Raw genomic sequence first — 17,945 nt, 5'->3', positions numbered from 1 at the left:
GGATAGTATGTCAGTTATATGTAGACACAATTTGCATTGGCATTGAATGGAAAAGAAATCCAATTTCAATAGAGAATTCCTTCCCCCACTCGTATTAAGGCTCATATCTATATAGATTCTAAGCCCCAATTGCCTTGCTCTGTCTGCTTCCAAAGATTAGATCGTACTCCCACTCCTTTTTGCTGTGCTGTGGTGTGGCGCGGTGTTTGGTTGGGGATGGGTGGGTGAGAGTAGCCTTATCTGGACCTACGCTAACCCACATTCGTGGCTGCAGTCGTAAATTAAGTCGACTTTATGGCACACATAACCCACTTTTGCTGTTTATTTCGGCTGCCATCGACTCAATATGTTGAGACCACAAATCAAGTGCATGCTATGCTATTCAAATATTTGATACAAAGTCAACAGAATAATTTAGGTTGCATGGTGCATGGGTGCATGAGCTTGTTTTAATTTCCTTGCCACAGAATTCTATTAACACATATTGATTTTTGCTCCTCTCTCACTCTCTCTAGGGTTTTCTGCACTCAATTTGCCAGTAAATTTGTGGAGGGTACTGTGTGTGGGAGCATGACCCTTTAAATCGAATTATAATGTCCCACAACTTTAACATGATTTTATTTAACAAAGTACATTGAGAGAGAGAGAGAGAGACCGTGAGAGACCGACAGAGAGAGATTTCCTTGAAGAACAACAAGCAGGCAGTGAGTCATAGAACCTCCGGATAAACAGATGATTAATCCCCATCGTGTTGCCCATATGATAATGACTAGCAACCGGTTATGCAGCCGGGGGGAAACACACACCACACACACACGCACACACATGATAAATCAGGAATAACAAGTCCTAGACCCAGGCAGAAGAACAGCAGAGACAGGTTGAAAGGATTACAGCAATTGTCAAAATGCTGATATCGAGCGCGAATACGTGCCGAGGGACTGACGTCTACCTGGGAGTAAAGGGAGTGGGAAGTGCACACCCGCCACCCAGTTCGGTGACCGCCCAACGGCAAAGGGCCCGCGACAGGCGTGGACACGTTTACTTTTTTGTTGCTTCTGCTTCTGGCTGCTACTGGCTGCATTGTTCTGATTTCTGTATATTTGTATGTATGTGGGTAGTAGGTAGAACTTACCGAAGCTGGATGCCTGCTTGGGAATCGACGATGCTGCTGCTGCTGCTGGTGTTTCACTGCCTGACTGGCCGCAGGAGGTGCGGCTCTGACTCCAACTGAAGTGGCTGCAAACAAAAGTTTATATATACATTTTTTATATACACAATTCAATGATATGTATATGCAGTTTTCTAGAGGCCGCGCGGGGGTGGGGCACGGCACCAGTCGAAGAAGTTTCGTTGTGAAACAAAGCAGAGAAATTAAGTGCCAAGCAAATGCGCAGCATTCAAAGTTATCTGCATAAATAAATTGTAAGCTTCTCCAACGGCCAGGCCACGCGCAAAATTCCTGCGCTTCTGCAGCGAGAGGAGGTGGTGCACGCTGTGTGCACAGTAAATATGTGCATACATGGATGTATGTATGTATATATGTATATGCAGAATGTGTGATAATTCTGCACAGTCACAACTTTGGGGGAATGGAATGAAACTTATGCACGTGCACTTATTAATAATTGGTCAATGGGATTTCACGTTAGCTGAGGCCGTACCCGATAATTTCTTTATTGGGTTTCGCACACGAGAGCGCACAGCAAAGAAACAACAGCGCGGGTGGAAACGGTTTGCGAGTTTAATAGTTAATAGGGATGTTAAATATATATCTACATTGATGCATCAATATATCGATATATATTGTTCGAGGATGATATATTTTGTGATATATTTTTAAACTGGCAAAAATATTAATATAATTTTTTTTGTGTGATGCATCATCTTATCTTATCTAATCTTATAAGATTAGTTTCCCACTATTTTTCTACTGTTTCATATCGATTTCATTCATCGATAGGCTGTAGAAAAATAAAGATATTTTTGTGCGATAAGCGGCACTTTAATTCGGAAAAAATTTATTTAAAATAAAAAAACATTTTTAGCCGTTTTATTTAATTTAAAAAAAATGTTTGACTATAGCTGTTTTGGGGGTAGCGACTTGCAACAAGTATTTCTACATATTAAAATATTTTATTTGAACAGATTTAAAGATGCCGCTTAGCTACAGCTATTAAAACATTGACTCAAGTCCGCCGTTTGATAATCTCCTGATTGGCCAACTGGAGGATGCGATTGAAGTCGACTTTCATGTGGACGCGCCAGAACTTGCAACGTCCCCACATGACGGCCGGGTAGTTTGGACTGGTGATGCCATGGAATATGCGGGCAATGTTCCGTCCAGTGAACGTGTTGTCGGGATACATATTGATCAGCGAATGAACATCATCAACGATGCTCTCATCCGGCACATTGCTGGGCTCAATTTCCAGTTCAAGGCTCTGCGGATAGTCGTTCTGGAAGTAGTTCCTTACAATGGCCTTCAGCTGTGTGCATCGATCCTGCGGAAAGTCCGCACTGCAGCAGTGGCCACACGAGCTGTAGGCCACGGCAGCCAGGCCATGGGCTACGTACTGCAGCTGAATCAGTTGGGTCTTCTCCTGCTTTACGGAGCGCGTGTAGAGCGTGTCCAGGGCATTATCGATCTCCGTTTCGGTGAAGTCTCCAGGCACCTTAATGCGGAAACCCAAATCGTAGAAACTGACCGTGATGGGGGAACGCTTTGGGTAGCCACCAACTGCCAAAAGGGGATAGGGGAGAATGTTAGAAATGTTTCAGATGCAATCATCACTGGTATTTGTACCCTTTATCCATTCCAGGTCCTTCAGCTGGTACTTGACCACACCGCTGTTCCAACCAATGCCAGCGGCAATGTCCGTCACCGAGAACTCGATGATATTCGAGTCATCCTTGAAGCTCTTGTCCTTGATCTGCAGGGCAATGGCCATGGCCAGTGGCGGACACTCTTTGGCTGCATGTCTACAAGCCAAAGGAGAGAATGTTGAGGATTGGTTTCACTCACAGATTGTCACACACTCACTTTAAATACTTTGGGCCGCCGTAGGAGATCACCTTGGCCATGATATACGCGGAGCTGAGGACATTTATGCACCAGCGCGGCTCGAGTTCCATGTAGCAGAGCAGCGTGGATATATTCTCGGCGGGAATGTCCAGAGTTTCAACGGTCTTCTCCACAGAGAAGCCAATCTCATGCCCCGGACAGATGTGGTGCCGTGTTCCGTCTGCCCCAATAGCTGCCGGGGCCGGTGGTGCTGCTCCCTTCGGCAATTGCTTCTCACAGCTGCAGGGCACAAAGATCTTTTGCAGCAGCTTCCTTATCACATGGCGATCAATGGAATTGGCGTACACATGACGCCGCAGTTCGCCCTGATCGCCGCCCCTCGCGTCCAGAAATAGATGGCAGTGCGCGTGCAAGCCATCGCGTCCAGCGCGTCCGATCTCCTGCACATAGCTCTCAAAATTGCGCGGCATATTGTAGTGGATAACGGCCCGAATGTCGGGCTTATTGATGCCCATGCCAAAGGCAATGGTGGCCACCACAATGCGCAGCTCATTGCCCATAAACGCCTTCTGGATGGTGCGACGCCGCGAGGCTGGCATTCCGGCATGGTACGGCTCGGCCTGCCAGTTCACACGCTTGCGCTTCTTGCCCTGTTCCTGGGCTGCTGCTGGCTTCCTGCGATCCTGCACGCACGTTCGTATGAAGCCGGCAATCCTCTCACACTCATCACGACGCGTGCAGTAGATGATGATCGACTGGCAAGACTCGAATCTGCAAGGGATGTGTGCGTGAGGTTTGGCTGATGGACAAAGCTTGGATTGCGTACCTCTCACTGTTGAGCAGCTGCAGCAGTGCCGCATCGCGGTTCTCATCCTTGGACACGGACAGCACCAGATTATCCGGCAGGGGGGTGTCACTAATGATGCCCCGCTCCCCATCCGTGATGCCCAAATGATTGATGATGCTCACCCTGGTGGGCAGCGTGGCCGTGGCGGTGAGTCCCAGCACTGTCTGCACCCCCAGATTCTTCTTTAGGACCTTGCAGATCATCAGGTAGCTAGGGCGGAAGTTATGGCTCCACTGGGACACGCAATGTGCCTCGTCGATGCACGCAAAGGCGATGGGCGGTAGCTTGCGCAGAATGGCCCCGAACCCTGTGGCACGCTCCCCCGAGACCACGGCCTCGGGCGACACAAGGAGTATGTCAATCTCCCCGTTGGCAATCATCTCCTGCACCTTGATGCGCTGCTGGGGCGTCTGGTTGGTGTGCAGGCAGTGGGCGCGCAGAAAGTGCGGCACCCCCGTCACCTGATCCTCCATCAGCGACACCAGCGGCGAGATGACCAGCGTGATGGCACCCCTCTGCCGGTTGTACAGATACGCGGGCAACTGGTAGCACAGCGACTTGCCACTGCCAGTGCTCAGAGTGACCAGCGAGGACAGTCCCGAGAGTGTGCGCATAATGGCACGATCCTGACCTGTCAAACAGCATTAAAATAAGCCAGAAATGTGATTGCTAATGAGCTTACCTTTGCGAAAGTTGCTGTGGCCAAACATGTGTAGGGCTTCCAGGACCTCGGGTGTTGCCTCCTGGACACTGCCATCGGGCAGAAGATCGTACAGTGGCTGAACTCCGCCATGCTGGCTGCGACTGGAGCCACCGGTCGTCGAAGTGGAGGCGGCATCCAGGCCAGCCTGTTTAAGGAACTCTTCGGGTATCTTGTGGCCCACGTAGGCCTTAATGGGTGAACTGGGAGCCACCGCCACCGCCTGGGCAGCTTCCACAGCAGCATCCAAGGCCTCAAAGTCAATATCCGGATCATCGCTGGACCAATCTGGCTCAGCATAAGGCTCCTTCTCCCCATCGCTGTGGCTCCTCATCTCCTCCTCACTCTCATCCGACTCGTCCTCCTCCTCCTCTTCTATTTGCAAAATGGCCGCATTGGCCGCCTGGGGCAGGCGCTCAATGTTGCGACTGTGCGCCACCAGGGCGCCCTGCGAGGCCATTTCCTGGGCCTCGGCCAGCGTGGGAAACGGCGAGGGATCCTCTGCCAGCTGCGCGGATAGCGGCAGCAGACTGTCGCCCTTCATCTTGCACTGCTGGGCAAAGTGCCCGACACCGCCGCACTGAAAGCAGGTCAGCACTCCGCCATCACAGCCGCCCATGTCCATGTCCGGGCCACTCAGTGCCGCAATGTGCTTCTTGTGGCGCCACTGCTGCTTCTTGTACTTGGTGAAATTCACCGTTTTCTTGCCCCGCACAAATTTCTTCTTCTGTATGTTGATGGTCACAAAGTTCTCGTTCAGTTTGCCCGAGGCCACGCGCTCCTCCAGCTTCTTTCTGGCTGCAGCTCGCTTCTCATTCACTTGGAAGTTTCCTCCTCCTCCGCCTCCAGCCATTGTGGGCGTGGCAAAGGTGTTAATGTAGCGCTGGGCTGTTACATCTACCAGTTCCAGTTCCCGGGGATTGATGCGTGGCACAGAGGTTACTTCGCCCGCCTCCAGGGCGAGCATATACTTGAGATCTTCTGGATCCAGGGGCTGGCTCTGCTCTTCCTCCTCTGGTTCGGGCACTGACTCTGCAGCTGGATGGGCCTTCTTTGACTTGGTCTTCTTGGTCTCTGCCTTGGGTTGCTTCTCCGCCTTCGGCTTCTTCTCTGTCTTTGGCTTCTTTTCTGCTTTGGGTTTCTTCTCTGCCTTTGGCTGCTTCTCTGCTGTGGGTTTGGTAGCCTGTCTTTTTCCAGCTGCTTGCTTACGCTTTGCCTTGGCTTTTTTCCCTTCCTCCGGCTCATAGGTGGCATCTTGCTCTTCCTCATCCGCAGAGAAATCTTTGAGTAGGGACTCATGTTCAGGTTCCGGTGCGGACACTTCCATAGGTTCGGCGCTCGCTGCTGCTACGTGTACTGGCTCTGCCTCTGCCTCTGGAGCAACCTTTCGCCGCTTGGCCAACTGTCGATACTCCTGCGGATCCGGCTCCTCATCACTTTCGGCCACCACAGAGTCGGAATCGCTGTCCGTTTCCTGCTCTACAGATGGTTTCGCCACCACATCAGTCTCTGCCATATGCTCTGCCTGCACTTCAGGCTGATGCTGAGGCTGGAGCTGGTGCTCCTCCAGACTCGTGCTTGGCCTCAGCATGCTCAGATCGATGTTCGCCAGGCCGTAGTTGACTTTCTTCGGCAGATGATTGGCATTGTTATTGGGCTCTCTCTCTTGATCTGTCCTGTGCATATCTGCATCGAGAGTGTTCTCCTTGGTGTTCCTCTGCAGCCAGCCTTCATCCACGTGCGTCTTGATGGCATCTTTGGGCTGATCCGTGGCTAGATGTGGATTGGCAGCCAGGGCCAGCTCTTTCTCTTTGTACTCCTGCGCCTTGCGTATGAGAATTGTCTCAAAGTCGGGCAGCTCCTCTGCTAGATCGTCGTGCCCTGGCCGGCTGCCAGATGTGGCTGAGGCGCACACATTGGAGGAACTGCGGGAGAGTGGCTTACGGGGATTGCGCTTGGCAAAGCCGCGTGTGGACTGAAATAGTTTGGCACTGAGGCTGGGCTTCAAGCTGGCCGCACGTTGCTTTGGCTGCCCAGCAGCGTGAGGCATCGAAGGCGTCAATGGCGCCTCTAGCGGCTGCTTCTTGCTGACATCTGTGCCCCAGGCATTTCGATTGCTCGGCAGCTCTTCGACAGCTTCGAATTTTCTGATTACATGATTTTCATCACGATTTACGAGATTCGTTAGGGCCTGCGGGTTGGTCAACTCCTCCAGATTGGAGAAGCCTCCACTCGCCGCTTGCTGATCCACAATCGAGGACATGTCCATCGGTAGTTGGGGCGCGTTCTGCATGCTGAAGTCGTTGTCCAGCAGGCTGACTCCCAGTTCGCTTGCCTGTGACATTTCCAGCACATCGAACCCATCCTCGCTGAGCACGTCGTTGAGGGTCTCCTCCAGAAACGACGTCTTCAGCTTGTAATACATCTTGTAGGAGTCGCGTATGTCCTGGCCGGCCTCGCGTATGTCGTACTGCTTGCAAGTAAACAAATTACAAACTCTGTGCGTGCTTCATTAAAATTTCAGTTTCACCTTAGAGGGCACACGGCCATGCTTCTTCTTGAAATCCCTCTCCCACAGCTTGACCCGCAGCTTATACTTTTCATATTTTTGCTTAAAGATTGGATCGTCCATGGCTAACAAACTAAAGTTAAGACATTTAGAAAACCACGTCCAGAAATGCCAAACCAGCTGTGTGTTCTGCTGAGCGCGCGCTTTTTTCTCCAGGTGCTGCCAGACTGTCGGATGAATAGTGACAATTGAAATCCATTAAAACAATTAATAATTATCCACATAATTATAAATTTGCTACTTTTTGATAGAGTGCACTGCAACTTGGCACTCTAAAATAGTTTAAGCGCTACAGTACTATTGTACGCGCAAAATAATAGTATAAGTGGTTTGCGGTGAAGCGTTGCCAGACTGCCGTATGAAGCGGGACAATTGAAAATTCAAAATCTGATTCAGCTTGGCTTGTTTTTATTCGTACAAAATACTCAAGCCTGGCAATTGCAAAATGCATTATTTATACAAAATTTAGGTAAAGAACAATTTTTTTTCCGCCTGGAAAATTGCTGTGTAGAGAAGCTAAGCAAAGAAGCGACCCACCTGCACGTGCACAAAGAAAAGTTTGACTTTCAGCACAGCTGGCGGGATGGGATGTGGGGAATTTTGATCAACGTACGTGACTCGAACTGGGCGAGAATGTATATAAGACTGATGTGAGAAAGTGCGTGTGGTGGTATGGAGTCTTTTTACATGAGGATCAGGGCTATTTCTTCCGGCTGCATGGCCGGGCAGCGCCAGTTGTACAAATAGTATTGCAGGTTTCCGTCGCCGGCACCGAACTTCAATGGCGTAAAGTACTTTTTGTTCTCCATCAGATCGAGGGCGTTGTAGACATCCATTTGAACATTACGGGCCGATATCAATGCATCGTTCATCAGATCGAGCCAGGGGGTTTTGGTCGAGACGTTGTAGAAGGAGTATGCGGCGCGGACAGCCTTGTGCACCGGATGGTGCATCACAGAGGATGGCAGACAGTAGTAGCTGGTCAGATCGGTGATATTTCCCTTCTCATCCGCCACCACAAAGCAGTCGACGATGCCCTCCCTGGGGGTGAACCAGTGACGGAACTCCTCTTTGCTGAATACTGGGGAGAGGGAGAATTTCTTCAGATAGTCCTCGAGCAGCTTGTGCGCCCTGTCCATATCCTTGGCCGTGATGCGACGATAGCCCTTGGTCTTGGTCTGATCTGGCAGTTTGTAAAGCTTCACAGTGCGCTGCATCGTCATGTTGCGGGCCAAGTGCGAGAAGCGCACATCCACCAACTTCTTCGGATTGAGCGAACGATGCCAGTAGCGACAGGTGGCCACCGGCGTAGGCAACACCACTCCGGCAGTATAGGCAGCTTGGAAAATACCCGTTAGGTTGACGCGCCGCGTTATCTCACGTATCAAGACCGGGGCGACCCGCTTGCTTCTCAATTTCTTGTGCACGCACAAAAAGTTAATGTCGACGACTTTTAAGACCTTGTCGTAGGCCTTGAGTTTGCTCGGAATGGCTGAGATGAAGCCCACCAGCTTGCCGGATTTCTCAACCCGCACACCGACATGCCAGTCCCTCTTCCAGCCAGGTGGCTGCAGGGACCATTTGAGAAACTCCGGCTGATAGTCGAATCGAAACATGGCGTCGTCGTCCTCCACGTAGTTCTCGTTCAGCAGAGTATACAGCTCCTTCAGGTCATTGGTATCGTTGAGATCCAATGTGACCCACTTGAAGCCGCCGGGCAAAGTGTACGGTTCGGGCCGAATCTTGGCGACCTCCTTGTTTGGCTCAATGCACTCATTGGTGGTCACCTGCTCGTCCAACTTTGTCACTGGCTGTGTGGACCAGAAGGCAAACTTTTTCGCCTGCCGGCTAGCCACCACATCGGAGACGGCCTGGAGTAAGGCCTGCTGCTTGCCTGAAACGGAATCGGATCATGTATTGATTTTAATATATCTCATATGCATGCTATGCTCCTCACACCGCCAAAACTACCGATTCCTGACAAAACCTAACCTCATTTTTGTAATGGCAAGGAAAATGGCTCCACTTCGTGGGTTTGGTTTGGGGTGTGTGCGAGTGGGAAAACTTACTTGCAGACGCTGCAGAGGTGCCGCCATTTGTGGTCTGATCCTCCTGCGCCAACGCCTCATTCTCGTTCTCCGAGTCGTGCATTTTTAAGCCGGCAAGGACTTTTTCCAGCATTTCCTCCGATGCCGCCGTCACATCTTTGGCCGCCTGCGTAAGGTCCTGTGCAGCATTCTCGTCCACATCGGGTGAGGCCGGTTTTTTGTTCGGCATCTTCTGCACTTCTTAATTATTGTTATTTTCAGCAAAATATAAATTGCAATGAATCGCAAAAACGGCGAGCAGCTGACGCAAAAACACCAATCAGTAAAATACTATATGCAGTTGGTATTTATGTTGGGGCTGACAGTCAGTCATTTCACAACACTGCAAAGACAGTCCGGTCGGTATTTTTGCAAACCTATCGATTCGGTGCCTGATAACATTGTCTAAATTGTTTATACAGTTTAATAAGAATGCAATGTGGCGATTGCAATCGCTGATAAGCATTGGCAAGCAGTCTAGTTCTCACAAAGCATCGTCACGATGATGACGGCAACAAAGAAGCGCCTTAAAATAGTGGCCGCAACATCGTTCTCCCTGCTGTTGGTCGTCTACTTGTACAGAGCGATCAGTGGTGCCGCCTCCACCGTGGGAATGCCTGCTGGTGGGGTGGCGGTGGGACTGGGACGGCTGTCCAGACCCATTGAGGAGGAGCAGCAGGGCCAGTGGCCACCCACGGAAGATGCTGTGCAGAGGAGCCTGCAGAATGCCTACGAAGCCCACAGTTCCCTTATCACAGAGCAGCGGGCGGAGCTGCAGCGCACCAAAGAGCAATTGGCCCAGTTAGAGGAACAAATCCGTTCGCTCCAGGCCAGCACGCCCCGCAAATATCCCAAAGTCAAATACCTAAACTACAAGAACCGCAAGAGAATTCTCATCACCGGAGGAGCCGGCTTTGTGGGCTCCCATCTCGTCGATGATCTGATGATCCAGGGACACGAAGTGATTGTGGTGGACAACTTCTTCACCGGCCGCAAGCGAAATGTGGCCCACTGGCTGGGACACGAGAACTTTGAGCTCATCCACCATGACATTGTCAATCCGCTGTTCATTGAGATTGACGAGATCTACCACCTGGCCTCGCCGGCCTCCCCACCGCACTACATGTACAATCCGGTGAAGACAATCAAGACAAACACCATGGGCACCATCAACGTACTGGGTCTGGCCAAGCGGGTGATGGCCAAGGTTCTGATTGCCAGCACCTCGGAAGTGTACGGCGATCCGACAGTTCATCCGCAGCCGGAGACCTACTGGGGCCATGTGAATCCAATTGGACCACGCGCCTGCTATGACGAGGGCAAGCGTGTCTCCGAGACCCTGAGCTATGCGTACGCCAAACAGGTACGTTCTGAATGGGCATGGGAATGGGTGTGACGTCAAACTTGCATTTCTGGCTCGCATCCAGAAGTGATGCAGTATTTTCCTGATTTGATTTGATCTTCACTCAAGCATTAAACGATTTCAATTGGAATGCTGTGAATGCTGCGGCCAGCCATTGATTGGCCTGCAACGTTTCACGTTCCGCATGGGCGGGGGGGCAGCTTGTCACGAGATAAGATTTCTATACCCGTCCTCTGCTCTGCACCAATCTGTCGTTTCGTTTCGATCGTTAAACCGATCTGCTTTTATCATCTGGTTTTTATTGGCAGGAAAAAGTGCAAGTTCGGGTGGCGCGCATCTTCAATACGTACGGACCGAGGATGCACATGAACGATGGCCGTGTGGTGTCCAATTTCATCCTGCAGGCTCTGCGCAACGAGACCATCACCGTCTATGGCAATGGCCGGCAGACGCGCTCCTTCCAGTACGTTTCGGATCTGGTTGATGGGATGATTGCCCTGATGGCATCCAACTACACGCAGCCGGTGAACCTGGGCAATCCCGTGGAGCAGAGCATCGAAGAGTTTGCCCAAATCATCAAGCAATTGGTGGGCGGACCGAGTGTGATCAAGCAGACGAAAGCCGTCGAGGATGATCCCCAACGACGCAAGCCGGACATAACACGGGCCCGCCACTATCTGAAGTGGGAGCCAAAGGTTCCGCTCGAAAAGGGTCTGCGGCAGACCATCTCCTATTTTCGCAACGAACTGGCGCGCAGCGATCGGTTCCAGGAGAGCTCCAACAAGTACTTTGATTCGCCCGACTTGCACCGAAGTCGGCCCTAAATATATATACTAGATCTGTATGTACTATATACGTGTAAGATGTAGTGTAAATTCGTGTGTGCCTGCATGCCAAATCCAACATACCATTGGAGTTGGCAACGCAACGTCTCTAGTCTGCAAAAAAATGTAAATGTAAATATGACCATCGATATAGCCACTAATTGTAAGCCTCGCATGCCGTAAGCAGCCCATGGATCGATCACATTGGTGGGGGTACGAACATGGGAATAGATCTAAGCCGAAACTAAATCCAATACTTTTTCCTGCATCCTGCATCCTGCATACATTTTTGAAGGTTTTTGCCTCGGTCTAGCTACTTCAAACCAGTGTAAATGTTAATTCTAGTTCTAAGTGGGGTGTTGTAAACCATTAAACAAAGAGAGTGCGCGTTCTTCTTTTCAATCTAATCATACCCGGACAAGTAATTTACTAACTATTATTGTATGTACAATTACAATGCTTACTCTAGGGCTTAAACACACACTAGACTAGGCACACTAGTATACGAGGAGTACGGTACGTCCCATCTTACGACTATATTTGCACCCAGAATTATCTTAACTAGATCCACTAGACTTCTGCCATGTTTCTGTCTGTTTCTTTCACCTGGCCAGCGGTTCGAGCATTTCCAAAAACAGCTTTTTCATCGTAATTACCTCATCGCGTGCAACGCCGCGCCAAAAGCGTCGCAGGATATCGTCCGCTTGCCGCAGCGAGGGCAGGATAAGCAGCAGCTGCTGCTGATGGGAGACAGCGGAGGAGTGGCGCAGCAGGTAGACGACATCGTTCAGCGAATTGAGTATGGTGTCGCGAAATGCGCGCAGGGAACTCTGATCGTCGAGCAGAATGTCACAGTTGGACAGGAGCAGAGCCTTCAGCAGATAGTACTCCTCCCGACGGGGCGATATTCGCTCCATGCGCTGGGCAATCTGAACACAGTGATAGTAGAACTCCGTATAGCCGCACTCTTTCGCCAGCAGCTCGTCCATCCAGACGTCGGTGGCGAAGCAGAGTTTCCCATTGAAGGGCAGCGAACGGAAAGTCAGTTGCAGTGTTAGAATCTCCGCCCACGACACCTGCAGCAGCTTCATCTGATCGTTGAGGGGGAGCTCTATGAAGCCAGGAATCTGCTTGGCCCAGCCAATCACGCTGACCAGCTCCTTGTCGTAAATGTCGCTCAGCACGCTGAGTATCTCATTGGGATCGTTGTTGTTGTTCTGGAAAATGCATGTTCCATTGGACGTGACGCCCACGCTGCTGCCGCCCGCGCTGCTCTCCAGCTTAATGCTGCCTGACGAGGAGGAGGCCTCATCATTGCCGCCACTGGTCGTGTGCGGCTGCTGTGATGGCGTCTGCACGCTCAGGGCATCCGGCTCGTACGAGTTGAGCACTTCAAGTATCTTCACGTCACACAGCGACGTGGTGTTGGACTGGTAGAGCAGCTGCATGGTCTGGTACGAGTTCGAGACGGGATTCCGTCGATACTTTTGCCGCCCTCCGCGCACCCGATCCAAGCGCACGCCCTCCTACGATAGCACAAATTGGTGAATAATTAGCAACGAAGAACGATTAGAAAATTGGATCGTCAAGGTTACCTTGAGCATGCCCATGAGAAGGCACTTCTGGAAGCGACAGGCCTGACAAGCCTTCCGTCGCCGCTTGTTTATCTCGCACTCGTTGTTCGCTGGACACGTGTACTCGATGTTACCCTGGATGGTGCGCTTGAAGAAGGCCTTGCAGGCCTCGCAGCTGGCGACGCCATAGTGGAACCCAGACGCCACATCCCCGCACACCAGGCACAGGCGACGCAGCTCATCTCGAACGGAGCCAGCATTTGCACTGGCATTGAGGGTCGAGCCTCCACCACTGCCTCCGCCGCCGCTGCCACTGCCCGCTCCGCCGCCCTTGATGCTGTCGCCGTCGTTACTCAGCGAAACGTTGTGGAGATCGCAGGACAGGGATGTCGTTGAGCTGCACAGCTGCCGCTCAGGCGACACGGACGGGGAGGACTTCATTCCGTTATTGCTGTTGCAGGAGTTGCTTTGCGCCGTCGCTGCCTTGGAGGTGGGACTGTAGCAGGCTGCTCCGGCCGAGGATGTGTCTACCTCCTGCTTGATGTGTAAGATGCTCACGCCGTCGGACATATTCGAGAATGGGAGCTGGCGAATTAAGAGGGTAGGGTAATAGTTTAATATGTCGTGCTCGTGCTGCAAATTTTAATGAACAAAACGCGCCGCACTGTGGTTTCATAGACACTGATAATCAAAATGCCTACGTTCTATTGTTTTTTTATTGATGTTTCGCGGGACTTGGAGCCACTATGCGGCACCAATGCCTAATGAGAATGTTGCATACATATGCAAAATGCAATTAAAAGTGCAATGGGTGGCGAACCTACTTGGTCTCTGTCTCTCTTCCGCGGACTGTGGGCTGCTGACTGAACAGAACGGAATGAAAGATCCAACGGACGGTGGAAAAGTACAAACACACAGAACACAATCACATCACACACAGCGGACCGGACTGTGATAACGGTACCGTGCGTGGAGTACCAAAAACTCAGAGCAGAGCTAACGGTACTACAAATCACGACGCACAACGCCGACGACGCTGATTAGAAATATTAGAAAAAAAAGCGCGCAACTTAAAGACAATGGGAGGGGGTAGGGGTGGAAGGTGGCGACACGGGGGCCCAGCAGCAGTCAGGTTGGAGATGAAAGATAAGCGCGCACAATTTCCTTATCACTCTTAGCAAGCGTCACAATTAAAAGAGCCCCCAAGGTGTCTGTTTACATACTTACATAAAGAATTTGTCGAGGATCTCTTTTGTGTAATCAGCTAAAGTAAAGTTTTGAAGTAGACACGAATATGGCTAATAAACGAAAATCAACAGCAATACATATTTATGTTTGTATGTATGTATGTGCGTGTGTATTTATTTTGGTTCGATCACTTTGTTATTGCTTTTGGTATCTGTCCGTCTGCATGTTCGGCCGATTTGAAATGATTGTGAGTTACAGACGGCTTAAAATTTCGTTTTACTTCCTGTATTACTAGACATTTTTATTGTTATTGCTATAGTTATATTGCACTATATTGCACTCATAAGATGAGACTGCAGACAGCATCAAGCATCGATTTATTCGTTGGCTGGGTTGCTACACTCTCAAAAAAGGCACGATATCTTCTATTGCAGAGCCTCACGTCACATTATTTCCAAGTTCTGGATGTGCTGCTGCTCATTTTTGTTTATGTGAGACAAAAATCTGAACAATTTTATCAAAAAACTTTTATGCAGTGAGAAGCAGTGTGACCGCGAGCTTATCAATCAAATATACCGTTTGACGCTCAGAAATATCCCACAAAGTATATAGCTACACCTTACAGCACTGGCACTGACCAGTTGCAAAAATACAACCATGATTTGCCAGCCCTGGTTGCTCTGTTGCTGTCCAATATGCATATGTGTGGGTGCTTGTGTGTGCGTGTGTTTGTGTGTGCAAAACAGAGCAAAAACAATTGCGCGACAAAAAAATCCAAATATCATTAAATATTACGTAGCTTCAGTAAACTATTCAATTTGCAACTCGTAAGTGGTCCTGCGAATATTCAATTAATCGAACAGCAAACGTTTCCCCATACAAAGAGGTAAAAGAACGCTCCTTAGTCACGTAGATTGTGTGTGTTTTGTTTGTTGTTGCTGCCTTTTATCAGCAGCAGCCCCTATCCCCAACGTGTACATTCGGACATACATATGCACATGTATGTACGTGCATGTTGGTGTATTTATTAACATATTTATTGCGCTGCCCGCGTTCATATGCGCCAACGAACTAAAACAGTGGCTGAAACTTATGTTGCAATGGTTTTTGTTTAATTTTATTGCAGCTCCTCAGTCCGCCCCCGCCCCCGTTACACACAGCACAACGATGATGAGCCTGCTGGGCCGACCCGATGTGGATGCGGGCGAAGTGTTTGTCAACTTCAATCAAAACATAACGTAAGGCAGCAGTCTCCGGAGTCCGGACAAAGGAACTCTTCTCTCGCAGATCTTAATGATTCTCATGGCTTTCGTTTTTACTGTCCCCCCGTAGATCGCTTGCAGTCGCCACCAGCGGAGGCTACAGCCTGTACAGTCTGGGGTCTGTGGACTCGACACTGGACAAGATATATCACACCAAGAGCGATGAGCTGTTCCTTATCGAGCGGCTGTTTGAGAGCTCCTTGGTGGCCATTGTGTCGCAGCGGGCGCCGCGCAAGCTGAAGGTGTGCCACTTCAAGAAGCAGAGCGAGATCTGCAACTACTCGTATGCGAACACAATTCTGGCGGTGAAGCTGAATCGGGAGCGGCCTGATCGTTTGCCTGGAGGAGTCGCTCTACATTCACAACATACAGGACATGAAGGTGGTGCACACCATCCGGGACACGCCCTGCAATCCGCTGGGGCTGTGCGCCCTGTCCTCATCCTCGGAGCACTGCTATCTGGCCTATCCGGGCAGCGTCACCTCCGGCGAAGTGCAGATCTTTGATGCCATCAATTTGCACGCCAAGACCATGATACCCGCTCACGACACACCACTGGCGGCCATAGCGTTCAGCCCCTCGGGCACGGAAATAGCCACGGCCAGCGAACGCGGCACGGTCATACGCGTCTTCAGCTCCCAGGATGGCAGCCGCCTGTTTGAGCTGCGGCGTGGCCTCAAGCGTTGCGTCTCCATTGTATCGCTGTCGTTCAGCAACTGTTCGGAATACTTGGTATCCAGCTCCAACACGGAGACCGTGCACATCTTTCGCTTGGATCGCAGCGCTGCCGAGACAGCTGATCATGGGAAGCAATCGAGCGACGACTGGATGGGGTAAGCGGATAAGTTGGATCGCTAGCTAGTTGTTTTGTATTTGTATGTACGGCTTTTGGGGCAAGGATCAGGTCATCAAATTTGTGTGTTTGGGTGTTCTGTCCCACCACTTGCTACATTTCATACCTCCACTCCAGCCTCCACACTCCATACTCCACTTCTATCCAATCTTTCATTCATGTGTGTGTGTGTGTGTGTGTGTTGCGTAGGGCCTCCCCCACCCCACGAACACATTCTATTCTTTCTTTTTGTTGCGTTTTGTTGTTTTCTTTTCTTTCGTGTGGCGCTTGACATTTATCTATTTTTCTTTTCTTTCATTTTCTCGAATACCACCAAAAACACCAACACCAACCACCACAACCAACAACAACCACCACCAAACCAACCAACCAACCACTCAACTCAACTCAACTCACCAAAATCTACTCTCTCATGCAAGTTACTCGTTTTTTAGATTCTTGAGCAAAACGGTCACCAGCTACCTGCCAACGCAGGTGACCGATGTGTTCAGCCAGGGACGGGCTTTTGCTTCGGTCTCATTGCCCGAGGCAGGAGTGCGTCGCATGTGCGCCATTGCCACGATACAAAAGCAGCTCAGGTGAGAGAAAATCCATCATCCATCAACGCTGATTGATCGACTATCAACTAAATGATATCTCCTTTTTGTTTAGACTCTTGATTGCCTCGCAGGACGGTTATTTGTATGTGTATTCCATACCATCGATCGAGGGTGCCGAATGCCAGTTGATCAAGCGACACGATCTGCGTTTGGAGGATCACTATGCCATGGATATTAAAGGTGCTTAAAACCGTTTGCAATTTGCACACAAAATCCACAAAAAAACCCAACACATCCTAACCGACACAAACAATCGAAACAAATTCTCTAGTTGATTCACCTCAAACTCTAGGCCTGAACAGTGGCGTGAGCATCGGCGGTGCTGCTGGCGTTCCCCCCAGTGGTGCTGGTACTGGTTCTGGTGCTAGCGGAAGTGCTGATGGAAAATCTACTGCCACAGACAAGCCCGGTAGCAGCAGCTCCACAAGTGGTGCCAGCGGAAGTGGAAACGCTGGGGCCAGCTATGCCTCGGCCGTAAAGGGTGACGACCCAGTAGGTGGAGGACCTTCAACCACCTAGATGCAAATACAATGCGCGAACAACCAGAGAAACGGATCAGAAACAACAACAACAACAACAACAACAAACTCACTCCTCAAAGTACTACGGACGATGATGCTAAAGTGATTGCAATTTGGAGCTCATGCAGCTGGCGACGACGACGACGAAGATTGGGTAGTAGCGACGGTAGTAGCCTCTGTGTGGCGTCAAGCATATTTAAGTAAAGAAATAAATAGGTCATAGACTTAATTTAGCTTTTAACGTTATCAATGGCGACCCGACCCTCTTCCTCGTTTTGTACCAGCAAAGGGGACGACACGACACCACTCTCGCGTCTTGTCAGTCCTTTTTTCCTTTATCCCCCATCCCCCCGCCCCATTATAAATACAAGCAATGCTTAGTGGTTAAGCCCCCACCCGTCCCGTTCGTGGCGATGCCATTGGAATAGGAAAATGCTTTTTGTCATACACTCCTAAGTTAGTTGTTAATTAATAATTAAAAATGATTTATAGATTTGCTTTCATAATTGATTTGCCCTGCTTTTACAAATAAA

At 50.2% G+C, this 17,945-nt stretch overlaps 5 protein-coding genes across 6 annotated transcripts; 2 read left to right on the top strand and 3 right to left on the bottom strand.

The window, feature by feature from the left end:
* Positions 1-2,109: 2,109 nt before the first annotated feature.
* Positions 2,110-7,269, bottom strand: LOC111069660 (ATP-dependent DNA helicase Q4). Its single transcript, XM_022359808.2, has 6 exons — positions 7,103-7,269; positions 4,555-7,042; positions 3,852-4,503; positions 3,044-3,796; positions 2,807-2,982; positions 2,110-2,740 (listed from the first exon to the last, which is right to left on the bottom strand). The coding sequence occupies exons 1-6, from the start codon at positions 7,202-7,204 to the stop codon at positions 2,190-2,192; spliced, it is 4,722 nt and encodes a 1,573-aa protein (XP_022215500.2). The 5' UTR covers positions 7,205-7,269; the 3' UTR covers positions 2,110-2,189.
* A 263-nt stretch (positions 7,270-7,532) lies between these two features.
* On the bottom strand, positions 7,533-9,513 carry LOC111069576 (glycylpeptide N-tetradecanoyltransferase). The gene is made up of 2 exons (XM_022359684.2): positions 9,211-9,513; positions 7,533-9,035 (listed from the first exon to the last, which is right to left on the bottom strand). Exons 1-2 carry the CDS (start codon positions 9,416-9,418, stop codon positions 7,825-7,827), a joined length of 1,419 nt encoding a protein of 472 aa, XP_022215376.2. The 5' UTR covers positions 9,419-9,513; the 3' UTR covers positions 7,533-7,824.
* A 68-nt stretch (positions 9,514-9,581) lies between these two features.
* On the top strand, positions 9,582-11,435 carry LOC111069577 (UDP-glucuronic acid decarboxylase 1). The gene is made up of 2 exons (XM_022359685.2): positions 9,582-10,591; positions 10,900-11,435. Exons 1-2 carry the CDS (start codon positions 9,731-9,733, stop codon positions 11,413-11,415), a joined length of 1,377 nt encoding a protein of 458 aa, XP_022215377.2. The 5' UTR covers positions 9,582-9,730; the 3' UTR covers positions 11,416-11,435.
* A 381-nt stretch (positions 11,436-11,816) lies between these two features.
* LOC111069574 (steroid hormone receptor ERR2) lies at positions 11,817-14,424 on the bottom strand. Of its 2 annotated transcripts, none has more exons than XM_022359682.2 (3): positions 14,217-14,424; positions 13,011-13,574; positions 11,817-12,941 (listed from the first exon to the last, which is right to left on the bottom strand). In XM_022359682.2, exons 2-3 carry the CDS (start codon positions 13,557-13,559, stop codon positions 12,018-12,020), a joined length of 1,473 nt encoding a protein of 490 aa, XP_022215374.2. In that variant the 5' UTR covers positions 13,560-13,574; positions 14,217-14,424; the 3' UTR covers positions 11,817-12,017. The 2 variants fall into 2 exon arrangements, with proteins under 2 accessions (XP_022215374.2, XP_022215375.2); XM_022359683.2 differs by lacking the exon at positions 14,217-14,424 and adding an exon at positions 13,814-13,915.
* Positions 14,425-14,888: 464 nt separating this feature from the next.
* On the top strand, positions 14,889-17,918 carry LOC111069578 (WD repeat domain phosphoinositide-interacting protein 2). Its single transcript, XM_022359691.2, is given in 7 exon segments — positions 14,889-15,063; positions 15,304-15,415; positions 15,510-15,765; positions 15,767-16,272; positions 16,727-16,870; positions 16,944-17,071; positions 17,184-17,918. Coding segments are annotated over 6 exon segments (1,332 nt in total). The 5' UTR covers positions 14,889-15,063; positions 15,304-15,344; the 3' UTR covers positions 17,411-17,918.
* Positions 17,919-17,945: the final 27 nt, after the last annotated feature.

This window comes from Drosophila obscura, unplaced genomic scaffold (assembly GCF_018151105.1).
Source record: "Drosophila obscura isolate BZ-5 IFL unplaced genomic scaffold, ASM1815110v1 contig_1, whole genome shotgun sequence".
NCBI classification, from domain to species: Eukaryota; Metazoa; Arthropoda; class Insecta; order Diptera; family Drosophilidae; genus Drosophila; species Drosophila obscura.
Note: the sequence above shows the minus strand (reverse complement) of the source record. Positions and strands in the feature narration are given on the sequence as shown.